The following is an 18,275-nucleotide window of genomic DNA, read 5'->3' on the forward strand; positions in this document are numbered from 1 at the left end:
ACAAAACATTGGACATATGTTGGATTTTGCATTTCACTACCTATCCATGCTTATTAAAAGATAGCATTAAAGGCCATTACACCCAGCAAAAATCATTGAGTTGTGCTTAGCACTTCTTGTGCTAAGCATTTGTGATGTGACTTGTCATGCAGTATAATAAAAATAAGGAAATCGAAATTTTCTTTACTGAGCTGTGTGATGGAATGATTGCCTGAAAGGATGCTTCAAATTCTTTTTGTCATCTAGAGGGTCTGCTGTGTTTAAAGAGAACATTGCTGATCTCTGAACTGTCATTAAACATGGAGCAAGGGCCATTGCCACAATGACTCCAAAGACAAGAGATTAAACATAAAGATGTCTTGCAAAATTGTATTCCACTGTAATGAAAGGAACTTCCTTTTCTACTAGATAAGAAGAGCAAAAATTCCTTTGTGGGTATTCCTTTGAAATTCTGCCTCCAAATTATTACAAAATATAGACCAAACTAGACTCTCCAATACTTTCTCACAAATAGCTATCAGAGATGCACAGTTATGGAAAAAATATTTCCCTCAGGAGTACTGCCAATCAAAACCAATACATTTTAAGTTGGAGCCTGACCACTTTACAAACAGGCTGACTGCAAATCCCTTCAGCAGTTCTGGAACTGGCAACTCAGAATCTCTCTTCCTTCATTTAAGAGCCTGAGGCAGAAGGGGTAAATGAAATAAAATTGTTCTCTGTCTATTGCAATATTGTTTCTTCCTGCATGAAAAATTCCTTCACTTTGTTTCACTTCTAGAAAACTGAATTTACAGCTAACAATGGAATTAATTCTCCTATTTCTTTTACCACCAAGGTGATGCTCACAGTAAATTGGGTCAAATGAAGCAGCTTTTCTCTTCTGCATAGCTTCTGCAAAACAAAGTCTTGTCAAAACAAGCCATCTCTATCTTTCCTCCATTCAGAGTCGGTGTGTCTCCTTCCCACGGCAGAGCAAGCTCCTGTGGTAGGTGGGGCATGACACCACAAGGCTGTTTACATGACACAACACTTACAGACTGCCAGCTGCAGCTTTTCCCAGATGTCAGGAGCACTCCCCTGTTCAAGGCCCTGCTTTGGTGAAAGACAGGGTGGGAGGCAGAGAGAGCAAACTGCATTCTCATTCCTCTAATAATCCCAAAGCCAAAGCAAACCTCTCAAATAAATGTATCTCGAATATGAACGGCCCTTGTCCTGAATCACTGCAAAGCATATGACCCAAGAGGCAGCATTTGCTTTGCCTTGCCTGTATATTCACATGCCTGTGTGTACAGCCATGTGTGACAGAGAATAAGATCCTTTAGGACTTGCATTATTTTACTGGGAAAAGGTGTCTCTTTTCTGTGCTTACTTTATGTTTTATATCAATCTACCTCTAAGCATTCAGAGAGAATGAAAAGGTCAGACAAGACATGCACAGACAGCCCAGCTCACTGCTTGCTCTTGCTTTGCCAATAGCCCAAGTCTGAGAGTTCAAAACTACAATTAAACCTTTTCTCTTGACTGCAGTAGCACACCATCTTGCAGCAATCCTTTCTGTAACCTGGAAGGTCTTTACATATTTCTGTCCTTTACATATTCTGTCCTTTACGTATTCTGTCCTTTACATATTTCTCAGATCCTCCTCAGATGAGTGCTGAAGTCAACATAATTGATCAGCGACGGTTTCATTGCCAAGGGCCAGTGCCTGAGGAGAAAACTGAGCTCTAAACCATTGATCTCTATTCATTTTGTAAATGAGGAAAAGACCACAAAGATTAGATACAAACTTCCCAAATTTCAGACTTGCTTATATCCTCCTCAGTTCACTGTACTCTTTGGCATGTCATTTCATTCTAAATGTGATTCCTGTTTTTCTGCTCTCTCCACAAACTTTCTCTGTCTTCATGAAAGAAGGGAACTTACATTATTGTAATTGTGCAGACTTTTGCTTTCGTGCAGCCACTTTTACCATGTCCTCTACCACATTGTTTTAAGTCTCTCATGTTGAGAACCCATTAAGTAAATCTGTCACCATTTGACAGATTTAAGTTCATTTCTTTTCCTCAGAAAACAGAAGAAAATGTTTTAATTAAACATTCTTAACTGGAGAGACCTAAGTAAGTTTCGCATTTTTCAAAACATGAGAGGAAAATTTGCAGAGATCATTTTGGCATTAGAGCATCATAAGGAATCGTCAGTAGCTTTGCTTGAAATGTTTCCTTTTTCTGTCAAAGACATCCCTTAGGATCTTTATATTTTTTAAATCACAACTCATAGTGGTTAAACAGCAGGGCCATGCCTGCACCTCTTTTTTAGGGTTCTGCATCTGCACCACAGAGATGCATCTACAGAATCCCCCACGCCAGCCCTCCTTCCTCTCCGAGTCCCTGTGGCACACCAGCAAATTTAGAATTCTCAGTGCCTCTCTACTCCTCAGCATCCAATTCAGCCTCTATGACAGGAAGTCCTAAAACTGTTAAAATTGAAAACATCTGCCATTTTGGACTCAGGCTTTCACACTCCATGGCTAACCACTGAAACACACTTCAACAACTCAGAAATAAAAGCATGACTATTTGTGGTCAGTGGGAGGGCTTCACCTTGGCAGCATCCTCAGCCGAAGAGACACAAAATAGGGGCAGCAGGAGCCACAGCCTAAGCAGGTGTTTCTCTTTCCATTAGCAGCAAAATCTCAGAGAATCAAACTGTACAGAGAAAGACTAATGAGATAAGAGGGGAAATGGAACCTTTCTTGTGTAATAATAGACTGGAAAATAATGATTTGTTTAAATCTAGCAAAATGCAGGCTGATAATCACTATGGGAGATGAAAGAAAATACTTTAGAGTAAAGAAGGAACTCTCAATAGTGATTGCTAAATTCAAGAGCAGTCTCTTGTATAAGATATGAGGTTAAAAAAAAAACCTACTCTTAAGATGGAACATGTTCAGTTCACATAAGAAATTGCAAGAAGAATGCTAGCAGAGAAGAAACTTCAGGCAACCATGAAATTCCTGGCATTTCTGTGTTCCTAGCAGCAAACTTCAGCTGGGAGCTAAGAGTCAATGGGGATATTCACACTGTAGTATGAATAAACTAGGAAATCTACAAGTTGACAGAGTTTATGGAGAGACGGGCCACAGTTGAAATAATCCATAATCACAGTTGTGCAAGTAATCCACAGGCAGGCAAATGAAAATTTGCAGCTGCAAAGATGTTTAGCTCAGATCTTATGCAGGCAAACCATAAATCAGAGTTTCTCAGCTGTTAAAAGTGTACCTTCACTACTAGGATAGTTACATGTTTTGCATAGGAGCACTCTTTGGAGGCTCTTGCTGTGATCTGATACTTCAGATTAATAGTTAAAAAAGCTTAAACGAGATGTGGCTCACAAGATATAAATCCTCATTCAAGGGACTTTTGTATATCAATTGTTGTTGATATAAAGCAAGAATAATCTTAATGGGGGGCTCAAAACAGGCCATGCCAGGATGTCCTAAAGAACAGTGGTCAGTGTCATGAGCAAGGTCCTCCTTGTCAAACCAAGGTCCTCCTAGTCAAACCAAGTTTAAGGCATCCCACATTCTGAGGAATCATTGGAATCACAGAACTCTAGGAGATACAGGGGTTAATGAGAATCATGACACTGTTATTTCAGCTTGGCAAATCTAGCCCCTCCCTGCCTTTCTATTCTACACATAAGCAACTAATAGCTATTTGTGAATTATTTTAAGATGACTGAAACAATTTTTGATAGATAATTGAATGATGCCTCAAAAAATTTTTTCCCTGGGTTATCTAGTGCATAATAATAGCTGAAGAAAAAAATAAAATGGTCAAGAGCAGTAAAGTCACAAGTGGGTATACTCTCAGGACTCAGTTAACCATATTTATAAATATTTATAAATCACTTTTTTCTAAGCCAGGAAATATGCTTGAAAACATTTAAAATAAGACAAGCTAATGACTTGGCAGACCAGTTATGCTGGATAAAATTCTGAGACAAAAATTATAATGCAGAAAATCTGAAACTAGCAGTGCAAATACATTCATTGTTACTAAGGTGGAAATGGTAGGATAAAATACCATGAACACAGAATACTACCCTTAAAAAAATCACATTTTGCCTTGTGCTAGGTGAGCTTCTTCATACTGCTTTCCTGGACTTTCTTCAAACATGCTTTTGACAATAGTTGCGTTTCACTGGCAAGCATTCCTTTGTCCAGGAGTAATCCCAGGGGGAAAATGAAAAAGAAAGATAACAAAGATATATATCTCCTTGCCTGAGAGATTAAAACACAGGCATCTAAAAAAAAAAAAAAGCCAAACAAAACACATAAAAACAAACAATCCAGCCTTCCCTGTAGACTTCAAAAAGATAAAGACTGCTCCCAAAACTGTGTATAGGAAGAGCACAGACAAGCTTTTATGAAATTCCCTTTGGTTCCACATCACATATGCCAAAGTAACTCCCTGTAGCAGTTGCAAGCCCACTAGGTAAACCAAACAGGATAGTAGGAAAGACTAGGAAAGATATTCTTTGTCATCCACTTGTGCACTTAAAGTACTTATAAAGCATTTAATAAAGTCTTAAATGTGATGGAGAAAGTAAAGGATGATCCTTGTTTCTCCTCTTGGCTGCCCAGGAAGAGATAATGAATGTAAATTGAAGCAGACTCTCACACTGTATTCTCACAGCAGTCAGAGACTGACTAAAACTGATGAATAAGATGTGCTCCAAAGTGGGCTAGCAGAAGCAAAGATCTTCCTTGCAAGTCAAACCCTTATACTTAAGACTCTGGTTCCGCACACAGCTCAGCCACCATGTAAGTGAACTCTGTTTTCAAAGCACTAGTCTGAGCTACCACAGTGATAGTTTTGTCCATCCCACAAGCAAGCCTGTAGCACTGACTGTGAGGCTGTAGTAAGGAGAAGTTGCCAGTCTCATCCCATCACACCACCTTGAATCTCATAAATACTCTAGCTGATGCACTGGGCAAAACCCTGTACCACATCACTGTCAATGATGTGGTATTGGTGAGACTCCAGACCTAGTCTAGTACAAGCAGAATTTAGCTTACATTTGTCTTAATTATTTTTTTGTTTCTTCAAAGGAATCTTCACCCCAGTATATAATACCCCAATATATAATATCCCAAAGGAATCTTCACCCCAATATATATCTCTGTGATCTTTTTGCATTCTATGTTGGGTGTCTAGTCTATTCAGGCTATTTATGCTTCATCTGTAATTGGAAGTTTTTAAATCTCCAAGGCAGATCTCTCATTGGCACTTTTTTATGACATCTGCCTAGCTGATGTGTTAGGGTAAAAAAACGTGGTTTTCATTAAGATAATACAGAATTGTTTGAAAGGTAAGCTGTTTCATACTGTAACTTGAACTCAGACAAGATGAAAATGTTCATGCTGGAGACTCTCCCTAATACAACAAATTTCTCCCAGGAGCTATAGCTGAGGGCTGAGTGGAATTTTTCTTTCCCCAAAGATCGTATGAGATTTGCTCACTGAATTCAGATATTTATGTATTTCTCTGGAAAACAAAGCTAATCTGTAAAAATCTGTCAGATATTTAGAGACATGAAGGTCTGCCTATTGGATGCAGGTATATGAGAAGTAACCTGTAAAAATTGTGTGACTCTAGATCCATTAAAGAAAGATACACAATCTCAGCATGTACTACTAAGCAGCAAAAACTGCATTTGAAATTGCTACAATATTGAATTTGCTACAACATGCCTGAAAGAGATCATCTCTAGTCAATTGGAGCCGCTTATCAAAGAAACAGCAAGCTACCAAAACCACATTCTGATTCAACCAGGAGACCTCACCAGTTTGTACTTCAGACAAGGTGGGAGTTCAAGTAGAAAAGCAATGTGTCTTTCCTGGTGTGGTATCTCTGCAGTCTGCATTCTGCTTCGGCTGCCAACCAGGACCTGAATGCACTTCAACGAGGTTGCGGCCTACACATAGCACAAACTGTCTTGGGACGTGCTTAAAACTCCCAACAAACAAGATTTCAGACTCTTTCTGGTTCATTAGCATCCCCAGGCACATGGCTGACCTGCAAAACATGCACTCAGATGTTCATGGCTTGACCAGTCCTGCCATGATGTGCTACAGGAGCTGTAGCTCCACGGAGCAGAGCAGGAGGAAGGGGCCCGTGGCAGTTTCCCGGCTGAGCCTGCCTGTCTTCAGAGATTGTTTTCTCTTTGAAGAGCAAGAGTTAACAGACCATGTTGAGGAAGGGAACAGAGAAGGACGTGGAGTTTGGATTAATTAACATGGTCTACTCCAGTCTAGATGGAAAGGTTCATTGATTTCAAGTCTACATTCTGGGGAGAACAAGAACCTGCCCTGTCTTCTACTGCAGAACTTACATAAGGAAATGACAAGGGAACTGCTCATGGAGAACCTCATCTAGAATGATGCACACACCTAGGTCTGAAAAAACAGCGAGGTGAAAGTGATGTAAAGCTGGAAGTATCCTACAGTCATTCTGCACTTCAAAATATATCACAGACGATGGCATAATTTATCCTCATCTGAATTAACAGGAAAACTTCAGGCATTTACCATTCTGACAGAAGTTCGTAGTAGCAAAAAAGCTGATATATTAGACATTTGAAAAAGTGGTTCTATGCAAATTTTACCTCAAATAATATAATTTATCTTTTGCTATAATTTAGACATACAGTAACTCAATAGCTAAGCTACAGCAAAAAATTTGGCCTCACCCAAATGTGAAATTCCAGTTTTCAAGGTTATATCTCCTTCTGCTATTTGGACTAATAATGTAATTTCTGTGCTTGTCAGAATTAACTTTTTTTCTTCAAATGAGAGTGGCATTTATACTGAGACCTAGACCTCCAGCAAAGATGATATGGATTTGTTTCATTTGGTTTATTTCTCTCCAATATGCTCTGTCCTAATTCTGCACTTGCATTGAGTTACTTACATGGTTTTCGTTTAGGATAGGTTGTTTTGAATGTGATTATGATGAGAACATCAAACCAATACAGATATCTGTTAAAGTTTTCTCAATCTCTTGACTTTTACACTATTCTGAGTCTCTAGATCTTCAATCCCACTGTCAAAATCTGTCACATATAACTTGCATTTTTACTTTATCAGTTTCTCCTTATGATCATCAATTGACGCTCAAATGATGATCATCAGTATCCTCTTGCTATTCCTTGTTGGAAGTATTGCTAAGGCAAATTTTTGGATCTCTCAGATAACAGGGGCTGTGATCCTGCAGGCATACATTGTATCTGCTACCCCTCAGCATTTTGGAGCTTACACTCAAGACCAATGAATTCGTGACAGGAAGCCCCCTGTAGCACTCAGAATTCCTTGATCACTTGCCTTTCATGACTGTGCCCTTCATAAAATCTGATAAGACATGATTGTTGCATTAGTCACCTGCTCCTACTGCAGACCATGCTGAGAAGCATGCCTCTCTCTTAGGAAAGTGATTAATTTTAAACTGCTATTTTTTTCTATTCAATACTCAACCTGAAATTTACCATGGTTGCCAAGATAAGTTAATAATTTGCCTATCTCCAGGTAAGTCTGGATCCAATCTCTGATAGCAGCTGTCTAAGCCCAGAAGGGAAATTTTCCACAGTAGAAAAATTTTCTGAGAATTTCCCTTTACTGCTGTAAGAGTAACAGCTGTTACGTCTCTGCTGGCTTCTGTGTTCAGAATGTTCTCTGAATTAATGGTGTGGAGCAAACATCTGATTTACAGCTATGGTGACTTTTGTCTGTATTAGGGCCCTGGTGTAGGCACCAGCAATGCAGATACAGCATCTTTGAGGTAGGGAAATTACATTGAAAGATAAGAGAAGTCAGAAAGTGAAGACAAGCTGAGGTCTTCTGCTGCTATTATTTCTACAGTATATAAGAATTCATATTAGACTCAGTCAAACACCTTGACTTCCTTTTTACTGATATGAATATCTCTAATTTGCAGTGACAGTTGGTGTTTTCAAAGAGTTAGAAGTACCTAAGCTTAATTCAGTTTGCTTTGCTGATACTGCAGACACCATCAAGAATCTCGCTGTGAGTGCTTACAAAACCCAGGGTGGAGAGTTCCTGTTTTCCAGAAGGATTTTTAGGCTCTTGTAAGTATAATTAATAACATAGAACTCAAGTGTTCTTCCCATTGTCATCAATAAACTTGCTACTTGTGTTTAGCCTGTAGCAGGATAGGTGTTAGAATGAATAGGAAGTTTGAAAAGGAAGTGTGAAAATAGACTAAAGACAGCGTAATGTTGATAGTAATCATTATGCTTCTTTACAGAGAAGATGAAGAACTCTCTGCTGGCAGCTATCTTTTTACTTGTTAGAGGTGAGTTTTCATATACCATACAGCTTACTGCCGCTTATGAACAGTAAAAATCCTTAATGCTACTCAAGGATGAGGATATACGAACAAAATCATGACCAAATTAAATTCTGTGAGTGGGAGAAGCAACCACCTGCAACATTTTTCCTATTTCTTTGACGGTTGTCTTGACCAACTGTTTTTTTTTTCTTTTTCTTTTTTCATTACCCCCCCCGCAACCTGCTCCTTGTGCTGCCCAGGCTCCTGCCGCTGCTCAGCCCGGGACTCTCCGTTCTGCCGGCAGCTGCCAGGTGGGTGGAACGCCGCGGGAGCTCGGGAGCGGCGCCGCTGGAAGCATTCCCGCCTGTGCCAGGGAAAGCCCGGGCGCAGCAGCACGGGCAGACGCGTCTGTGAGCGCAGGGCGAGCCCGCAGGCTGTGGGTGAAAGCCCAGCCTGAGCATCACAGATAGCTGCCGTTCCGAAGTACCACGGGTCCGCTAATGTTTATGCGTGATGGATATCTCTGCTTTCCATTTAACTGGGGAATTACTGATGATGGCAGGAAGGAACAGTACAGCACATTTTGATTGAGAGTATTGCGGAGCAGTGGGTGGTCATCTGATGTACTTTGTGCTGGATTTATTGTGGGCAGGAACATCCTACTTGCCAACAGACCCAGCAGAGATGACAGGTTCCTGAGTACACAGTGACACTGGGCAAGACATCTGCAGGAGGACTATGTTCTTCTGAAAATAGCCATGGATAATTTTCCAGTCCTTGCAATTAACTTGCCAGATTAAGCTCTACTAAATCATTAGGGAGAAAACCAGATGCTCAGGAAGAAAAAACAGAAAGTTCTAGAGTGAAAAAAATTAAAGGTAGGTGGTTTGGCATTTGTTTGTTGGTTTGAGTTTTTTTAAGTGGAGAAACTGAACTGTGTTTTCTTTAGAGCAAAGAAATTTTTTTTTTCTTTGCATAGCTCTTGGAGTACAGTCATGATACATCTCTGGTACTATGCTAGATCTGGGAAGAATTTAATAATATACCTATTAAGGTGGAGCACTACAGTGGAACAAAGAAAGCACTAGAATAAAAATTAATGTGCATGTGCATAATATTCACAAACAGGAAAAGTGAAAAAAAAAGTGTGCATTCATTATATTCATCTGGAAAAAGCAATGTAGAACTTCCTTATATTGGTAGTAGGAGGATGCTTTGGGGTGTTAGCCAAGCTAATACACTATTTCCACACACGAAATCTACAATTTTTCCTTTGTCTGCTTTAGTACCATAATCTCGTAGAGAAAGATACAGGCAATTTCGCAAAACTTAGAGCATGAGGAACAACCACTGTTCCTGCATAAGCAGAGACAGGTCTGCAATATGGTAGACACCATGTGGATCTGAGTTAATAGAACTCTTATTTCAAATAGTGTCAGGAGCAGAATGTTACCAATGTATTGACATGAAGTATTACAGCAATTCCAAAAAGATTTTGTTTTAGGTGTTTCTTCAAAACAACAATAAACACCAAGTAATTTTAAGGTTTAATTCAGAGTAAAACAGGCGAAGAATGTGAGAGCTGTTGCTGTTTCCCCTGCTGTTGACAGACACTATGTTCATGGGTGAGGAGGCCAAGATGTGGTTTGGTGGCCAGACTAGAAAAGCAAAGAATTCTGTAATGTTTCACATTGCTATGAAAATAAGGAAGATGTGATCTCCACCTTCCTGAAAGGCACCTCTACACACCTGAGCTGATGCAGCAAAGTTTATTAGAAGAGCATTATTCATTTAGTATGAGAAAAGAAGTGTCATAAGGTGAGGGTATTAAAGTCAGCACTATACTCATTTGACTCACTTCTTTTTCCAAAACACCTTTTAACTTCAATATGCATTTGCCATCCTAATGATTAAAAGAATGCCAAAGATACTTTGTAACTCAGGTTGCAGGAAGAAATGAGGAAAAGAGAACTGATCTTTTAATTCACAACCTAGGTTGTGAGATACTGTAACTATGCTACACCACCAGCTCCAGACATACTCATATTTACTTATCACATAGCAAAACATTTTTTATTCAAGATTGATAGGCCTATTGGCAACTTGTTTGACCTAACAGGTAGGAAGGACATGTGGCTCTACTCATCAGGAAAAAATTACCTTAAGCATCCCATTCCTGTTGAGATTACTTTTCTCAACAACAGCAACAACATCTGAGTCCTTTTCCAAGGACTTTGAGACACCATGACTGATTCTGCTGAATTAATAGTTCAGACAGTAAGACACAGAGCAAAAGAAGAACAGCAGTCATATTTTGTCATTAGCATTTTTGTTAAGAGATTTTTGAAATACTGACATAAATTTAATTGCTAAAGACAAAAATTTAGTTCCTTTAATAATGTCATCAGTGCTTATTTTCACATCAACTGAAAAAAGGGTATGTTCAGTTGCAAAAAAAAATCCCCATATAAAAAATTAATAACAGGCAATTTTATACATAAACTTTTGCTCCTTCTGTTTTACAATGCATTCTTTATAATGCTGGCAGTTTAAAAGTAATATTGTTTTTATCCAGCAACAGTGTGTAGTTCTGAACGTCAGATAGAGATTGATGGTTTTGAAGCAATTCTGGGGTCTAGTCAACTAACTCTAGCCTGGTTTGTATTTGATTTCATTACTCATAGTCCCTTTGAGTCAGTTAATGGTTGCCTGTGATGGGTCTTTTCCAGTGTACATGTTTTCATCTTTCAGATTGGGACAATGAATTGGTGTGTTACAAAGAGTTAAGTGAGGATCTAACCTGCACCTGGCTGCCAGTACCTAGTGCTGCAAATACAGTTAATTATACTGTATACCTAAAATGGTAAGTCTGAAAAGTTATCTCAGAAAACCAAAAGCTCTTATTGTTGTTAGATGTGGTTCCCATTTGCCAGAGTTTTGTTCCAGTGTATTTCATCACTTTAGAGGTTGTTACACAGGGCTAGTCAATACTATTCATCACTACCTATTGATTTGTAAGGGCTTCGTAAGAGAGTGGTAGGTAGATTCTGGCTAGACATCACAAAAACTGTTCTATTCCTCCCCTCCTCAGCCCAACAGGGCAGAGAAAATATGATAAAGGATCATGGGCTGAGATAAGAACAGGAAGAGATCTCAGCAATTACTGTCATGGGCAAAACAGACCTGACCTGGGAAAATGAATTAAATTTATTAACATTCAAATCAGAGTAGAGTAATGAGAAATATAGCTAGAACTTGGAACACCCTCCCCTTCTCTGCCCCCCCCCCCGCCCCCCCCCACTCCCATTCTTTTCTTCTTACTGGGCTTAATTGAATTTTCTGCCTCTTCCACTCCAGCATTGTGGGGGGATGGGAAATGGGATTGTGGACAGTCCATCACATGTTGTGTCTGTCACTTCTTTTCTCTTCTGACTCTTCCTCTGGTGCAGCGTGGGAATCCTCCCTCAGGAGACATGAACTCCCACAATCCATCATTAACTCCTCCAGCACGAGTGCTTCCCACGGGGCTGCATTTCTGCATTAACTGCTCCAGTGAAGGTTCCTTCCATGGGGTGCCAGCGCTTCAAGAGCAGCCTGCTCCAAAGCAGCTCCCTCCCTCATGGGTTCACAAGCCCTGGAAACCTGCTGCAGGGTGGGCTGCTCTCTGCTGCTCCCACTTGCCCTCATTCCTCTCTGCCAGCTGCTGTTGTGCAGCCGTTTTTTCCCTCTTTTAAATGCGTTATCCCAGAGGCACTACCACCATGGATGATGGGCTCAGCCTTGGCCAGCAGCAGCTCTGTCCTGAAGTCAGCTAGAACTGGCTTCGTTGTTCATGGGAAAGCCTTATTGCAACTAATGGAGGCCATCTCTGTAGCAATCTGCTCCCCTGCTCCCAAAACCTTGTCATGCAAACCCAATACAAAGTCATTATACATCTTACCATGCCTCCAACACACTTTTTAAATCATTATTGCCAAAGATCAGCTTACTTAATTACCTTTATTTGCAGCTATTGACTTTTACTGACTATTCAGCATAGATGTATTTAAGGAAAAAAAAAATAAAATATTTAAACATAAACACACACTAAACTTTTATTTTATGTATTACGTATTTTGATATACCATGTTCCCAAGGAGATATCAGATGTAGCATACTTTCTGGTGATTCTGAATTATCAAGTAGTGGTTTAACAGATGGAATTAACTTGTAGGGTTAATATTGAACTGATTACCTCAAATACAGTATCTTCAGTTGCAGCTGCATTACAAAACTGAATTTCCTCATTTTATATCTAGATATTTGGAATCTCCCATGAGATTAGGGGCATGTTCAGAAATAGAAACGTGAGATCAGAAGACATGATCTTTGCCATGAGACCATATCACGGGGTACCTGGGGTACAACACTGTATGCCATAGGCAAATTCTGATATTCATTGCTGATTGTTTGGCCACATAACCACCCCTTGTCATTCAAAATGAGCTGTGGTTAGAAACATCTCCTAAAGCTAAGAAAATGTCACCACACTGGGAAATTCCCCAGGATGATCATCTTCACATTGCACAGGAGCAAAGCAACCACCTCAAGGCTGAGATTACTCCCCTCACCACCTTCGATATTTTCTCACTGAAGGTAGCTGCAGGCACCAATTTGCAATAAGCCCCTAATTCTACTGCATGGCTGTCTTGCCTCTTGTAAATTCAAGGAATACCAAATTTTTGGAAGGACAGAAACATTTATGAAACAGCTCTGTTTCTGAAGAGATGTTATCAGTTGAAATATTTTTACACTACTTGCTCTCAAAGTCATAAGCCAAAACCAGACTGTGCTGTTCCCAGGCTGCAGGGTTGATGCCATGAACAGACAAGGCAGATAAAAGAATGAAAGAAGATGTCAGTGGGGTAAGAGGGAGACAATTCCCTGGCAGAGGTGGGCATGTTTCCAAGTCAGAGTCAGGACTTTAACCTCAGTCTCCTAAGTTTCCACCCGGTGGTCTTGATGACAAACTTACTATCTCCTCCTCTATTGGGTTAAAAGTAAAGAAAAAAACCCCCACATGTAAAAGGCTTTTACTTTGCCTAGAAGAGGATATCACCTCTTCCTGCGTGTAACATCAGTTTGACGCTGTAATAGTTCCTTGTCCTTACTCCTTGTGATTAAGTTGTCAGGAAGAAAAAGATTAAAGATAAACACTCCCACAGAAAAGTTCCAACCAAGAATTCAAAATCATGCTTTGAAATTTTAATGGCTGATTCACAACTAGTTTGAAGCAGAAGACAGGAAAACCTTCAAGTAGTTTTTCTCAGGTACTAAATATTGAATCATGATGTGTGTAAATTTAATACATGAAATGCATAGCTAGGCAATTAGTATGCTAGTCCCTCTCTTTAAGAACACTGAACTTGCACAATTTCAACCTTGGAAAAATCTTTCCTGTGTGTGGCAGAGACTAAATGAGAGAGACAAGGAAAATGTAGGCAGCAAAATTGTATGCAAGGCATTAAAACTCTTGGACTTCCTGTGCTGTGTATGTTAGGTATACCAGGAGGAATCTACAGGGCTGAGGACTCAGCAGACATTTAAATATCTCCATCAAACTCTGACAATTTGCAGGAACAGAAGTCAGAAGGCAGGCACATAACTCATAAGAAGCTTTTCATAACTTTATGGCAATTTATATTCATGTAACTGGGAAATTTTGCTGTTCAAAAGGAATTTGAGTTTCCCTTTTATGAGGTGAGGCTTTACGAAGTCATTTCTAACCTAATTTTATACCTTCAAAATGCTCTCTATATCTCACTGTAAGTACAAAAGAAGGTCATACAGATCTGGTTGTATCATGCTATGCCTTAAAAGATTAAGGAATTCAACAGTTCTCCACCACACAAGGATTTGCACATTTGAATTAGCTAGGGTTACTGAGGTGCATGAATTAATCTTGCTGTTTCAAGCTGCTCAATGTGAACCTTTGAGATTTCCAAAGATGTGGAATTATGCATAGAAGTATCTGGAAAGCTATCAATTACTATAATTTTGCTTTCTTGGGCATGGAGGAAAAAATAACTGTAATCCAATAAAATGTTTTTCATTGTGCTTCCTTTTCTCTGAAGGAACAAAATACGAAAACTTTTTCAGCGAAACACATCATCACCTTCCATCACAATAGAACGAAAGAATCTCTACATTGAGAGATTTGCAACCATTTGGATAGCAGTGAATTATGACAATGACACCTGTGCCAAAGGAAAGAACATCTCAGTTTTACCAAGCAAAGCAGGTACAGTGTCTTCACAACTTGCGTTACTGCAGTGCCCAGCTAAAGCTGTATTCTGTAAAGATTATTTCCAAAATTTCAGCTCCCAAAACACTCCTGTTATTTTTACTGATTCAGAGAGCTAAGATGCAGTTTGACTTCCTTGAATGAAGTTAGTAACAGAAGTCTATGATGTTTTAATGGAGGAGGGTTTTACTTTAAATATTTTGCTGGAATATTTAATATCCATATACAGAAAAATATATAGTAGTATTTGTGTACCATACTTAACCAACTTTCTATGCTCTCCTTGATGGTTTTCTGGATTTCTTTGTATTGGTTTACAAAGAGCAGATTGACTCAACACTGTGTACCTAAGGAATCCTTGATATAGGGCATTAGAATTTTGAGAAACCTTTTCAAAATTCAACTCTTTTCTAAGGCCTCTTACCCATTACACAATGCTAAAAGAAAGATATGAAAAAAACCAGCCCTATTTATTAGGCCCTTTAAATGTTTATTTAAAGATTCCCTACCTATCTGGTCACTGAACTGATGTTAAGAGCTTCTCAAAACTTCACATGCTCAGACTAATCATGGTCCAAGAAAACCAATGCTTCTCTGCTGGGAGTTACTACCAGTACAACCCAAGTTATCAACAGTGTAACCTTTACTGAAGACTTTTGGACACTTTGTGTTTATTTGCACTTACTGAAATTTAAAGATATTCTGGATATTTTTTATACAACTCATGATTACAGGTGCTCTTGACATTTTGATTTTGCCTTTCAGCCTCACTCAGAATAGTTACTGCTTAGAAAAAGAGCGTTCTTGAAATCAGTAGAAGCATTCACAAAAGAAAGGCAAGAGGAACAATTGCATTTTGTTGGTGTCATAGAGATTTAGTAATTCATTTCCATGGTGTTTTGAAGTCTCACAGCATTCACTATTGTGTGCCAAGTCTTTTAACTTTTATAGACCACACTCAACAGATGTAATTACCAAAGCTTTCCTGCTTCTCTTGTGTTTTAAACAACTGTATCTCCCCCATTTTAGGAAAGTGCTTGTCCCCATCTAACATAAATGCTTATCAGATCACAAACCAATTGATAATGAAGTGGGACCTGCCCACAGCTCATACACCATATGAGCTGAGATACAGAGAGGCACTCACAGAATCTGCTCTATGGACAGTGGTGAGTACTTCCAGATGACAATCTCATGAGAATATAAGGTGCTCCAATATCAGGTCAGCTGCACATATTATACGCAGCACAAGGATTGCAAGGTGGCATAGCAAGGAGTCATTTTGTAGGTAGGCCCCACTAAGGCACCTTCGTTTGGTTCTAACAAATCATGAAATGTTTGGGAAAGAAGGAATAGTAGCTTTAACCAAAGTAAAATAGAATAGCATGTTATCTGGTTCATTAACCTACCAGTGAGACACTACAACTTCCAGTGATGCAAAAACTGAATATCAGAAATGCCATGTAAACACAGACCCAAATCACACTTTCAGTGATTTACAATATTGCTCTATTAGCTGGTATCATTACCTTTTCAAACAGATTAGAGATCAGGTTGCTTTGTTTTTTAAGGTAATAATTCATACCTTACATACTTTTGGTTAGTTTAAGTATTCCAGATTTTCTTCTTTGAAAAGAAGTGAAATAATTTCCCTGTAATACAGCCATAGAATGGTTTGGGTTGGGAGGTTCCAACCAGCCCTGCCATGTGCAGGGCCACACTCTAGTAGACCAGGATGCCCCATGCAAACTGGCCTTGAACACTTCCAGAGATGGAACACCCACAACTTCCCTGTTCCAGTGCCTCACCACCCTCACAGTGAAGAACTTCGTCCTAATAACTAATCGAAACCTACTCTCTTTCTGTCTACACCCATTGCCCCTTGTCTTGTCACTACATGCTTTTGTGAATAGTCTTGGCCCATCTTTCCTGGAAGTTCTCTTGAGGTACTGGAAGGCAACAATAACATTGCCACAAAGCCTTCTCTTTTCTAGACTGAACAATCCCAATTCTCTCAGCCTTTCCTCACAGGAGAGGTACTCCATCACACTGATTTGGTGGCCCTCCCAAATTCATTCCAATAGGTCCATGTCCTGCCTGTGCTGGGGACCGTGTCCCTGAAAATTGGGAAATAAACTCTCCATCATATTTGTTAGACTAGGAAGCCAACATTATTTCATTAGCAGTGCTGAATGCATGGCTAATTTTCTTCAAAGCATACATGCCAAGTAACCTCAGAGACCAGGTTATATTCCTAAAACTATTGTATTTTCATGTTTCCTGAAAACATGCATTTATGCTGATTATTTCCATTTGTTTGGATATGGTTCCAGATCTTCTGATGAATCTTTTCTCCTTGGGATTATCTCAAATATGTCATCAGGTCATAATGTACTTCTCTTATGATTCTTTGCTCTGATAAACAATTCTTGTTCTCAAAACTGAGATATTAGTTAGTACATATTAAATCACTGATAGAAGTAAACAAGAAAGAATTAACTGGAACAAGTTTATTAGTCACAGATGTAGGGAGCTAGCACAAGGCCACATTAATCTCTGGTATTTGTACTAAGCACTGTGTGTACAAAATTAAGCACTAACAATAAATATAGAGGTCATGCTCTATTGTGCTAGATTTAAAAGAATTTCCAGCACCTTCCTCCACTGCTGCATAGATGTCATCTTACAGGACTGTTCAGTAACAGCCCCAGGGCTGATGCAGCCCTGCAGGTGGGGTCTCAGCAGAGCAGAGCAGAGGGGCAGAATCCCCTCCCTGCCCTGCTGCCCACCCTGCTCTGGATGCAGCCCAGGACACGTGTGGCTCTCTGGGCTGGCAGTGCCCATGGCTGGGGCATGTGCAGCCTCTCAGCCACCAGCACCCCCCCAATTCCTTCTGGGCAAGGCTGCTGGGAACTGTCCATCCCCAGGCTGACCCTGGGTTGCTCTGACCCTGGTTCAGAGGTTCAGGTTGAGGTTCCTGTGGTCCACCTCCGGAGCCTGTCCAGGTCTCTCAGGATGGCATTCCACCCTGCAGGCAGTGCTCAGCCTGGGGTCATCTGCAAATTCACAGAGGATGCACTTGACACCTCTAAGTCATTATTGAAGATACTAAATAACATTGATCACACTCACTATGGACCCCTGATGGACACATCTTGTCACTGATGTCCACTGGAATTCTGAACCGCTGTCCACTACCCTCTGGATGCAACCATGCAACCACTTCCCAATCCACATCATGGTTTACCCACCAAATCCATCACTATCCTATTTGGAGAGAAGGATGTTGTGGGATACAACATCAATTGCAGTTGCATTTTAGGACATGCAATATGGTACACTAACAGGCAGAACAAAACTAAAGGGAATATGCAGGAGGTGGAAAATGAATCATAATTTCAATAACGTCTGCGTGTAGCAGCAATGGCTGCTTATCCTGCCCCTTCCCATCAGACAGGCATGTATGCATGATATGTATCACTAAGTCCCTGAAATGGTCTGTTTTTCAAGCTCTGTTATTTTTATATGTGTTAATCAGGTTATAAATATGCATTTATCAAGGAAAATAAGAAAACTGTTTAAATAGCAACAGTCTCCACTTCTTGGGAAATTCTGCTCACCCAGGAGCCTCTTTGCTTCCT

General features: G+C 39.8%; 1 protein-coding gene across 1 annotated transcript in view; it reads left to right on the plus strand.

Annotated features, from left to right (window-relative positions):
* The first annotated feature begins 8,332 nt into the window (after positions 1–8,332).
* LOC128945661 (interleukin-31 receptor subunit alpha-like) overlaps positions 8,333–18,275 on the plus strand; it is a 31,044-nt gene continuing 21,101 nt past the window's right edge. The window contains exons 1-5 of the mRNA XM_054289450.1: positions 8,333–8,375; positions 8,612–8,662; positions 11,103–11,214; positions 14,465–14,631; positions 15,664–15,803. Of these exons, the coding sequence (XP_054145425.1) occupies positions 8,333–8,375; positions 8,612–8,662; positions 11,103–11,214; positions 14,465–14,631; positions 15,664–15,803 (513 nt within the window). The remainder of the gene's footprint in view (positions 8,376–8,611; positions 8,663–11,102; positions 11,215–14,464; positions 14,632–15,663; positions 15,804–18,275) is intronic.

Source organism: Melozone crissalis, unplaced genomic scaffold (assembly GCF_028551555.1).
Source record: "Melozone crissalis strain CALT ecotype California unplaced genomic scaffold, PUWL_Pcris_2 ptg000005l_1, whole genome shotgun sequence".
NCBI lineage: Eukaryota > Metazoa > Chordata > Aves > Passeriformes > Passerellidae > Melozone > Melozone crissalis.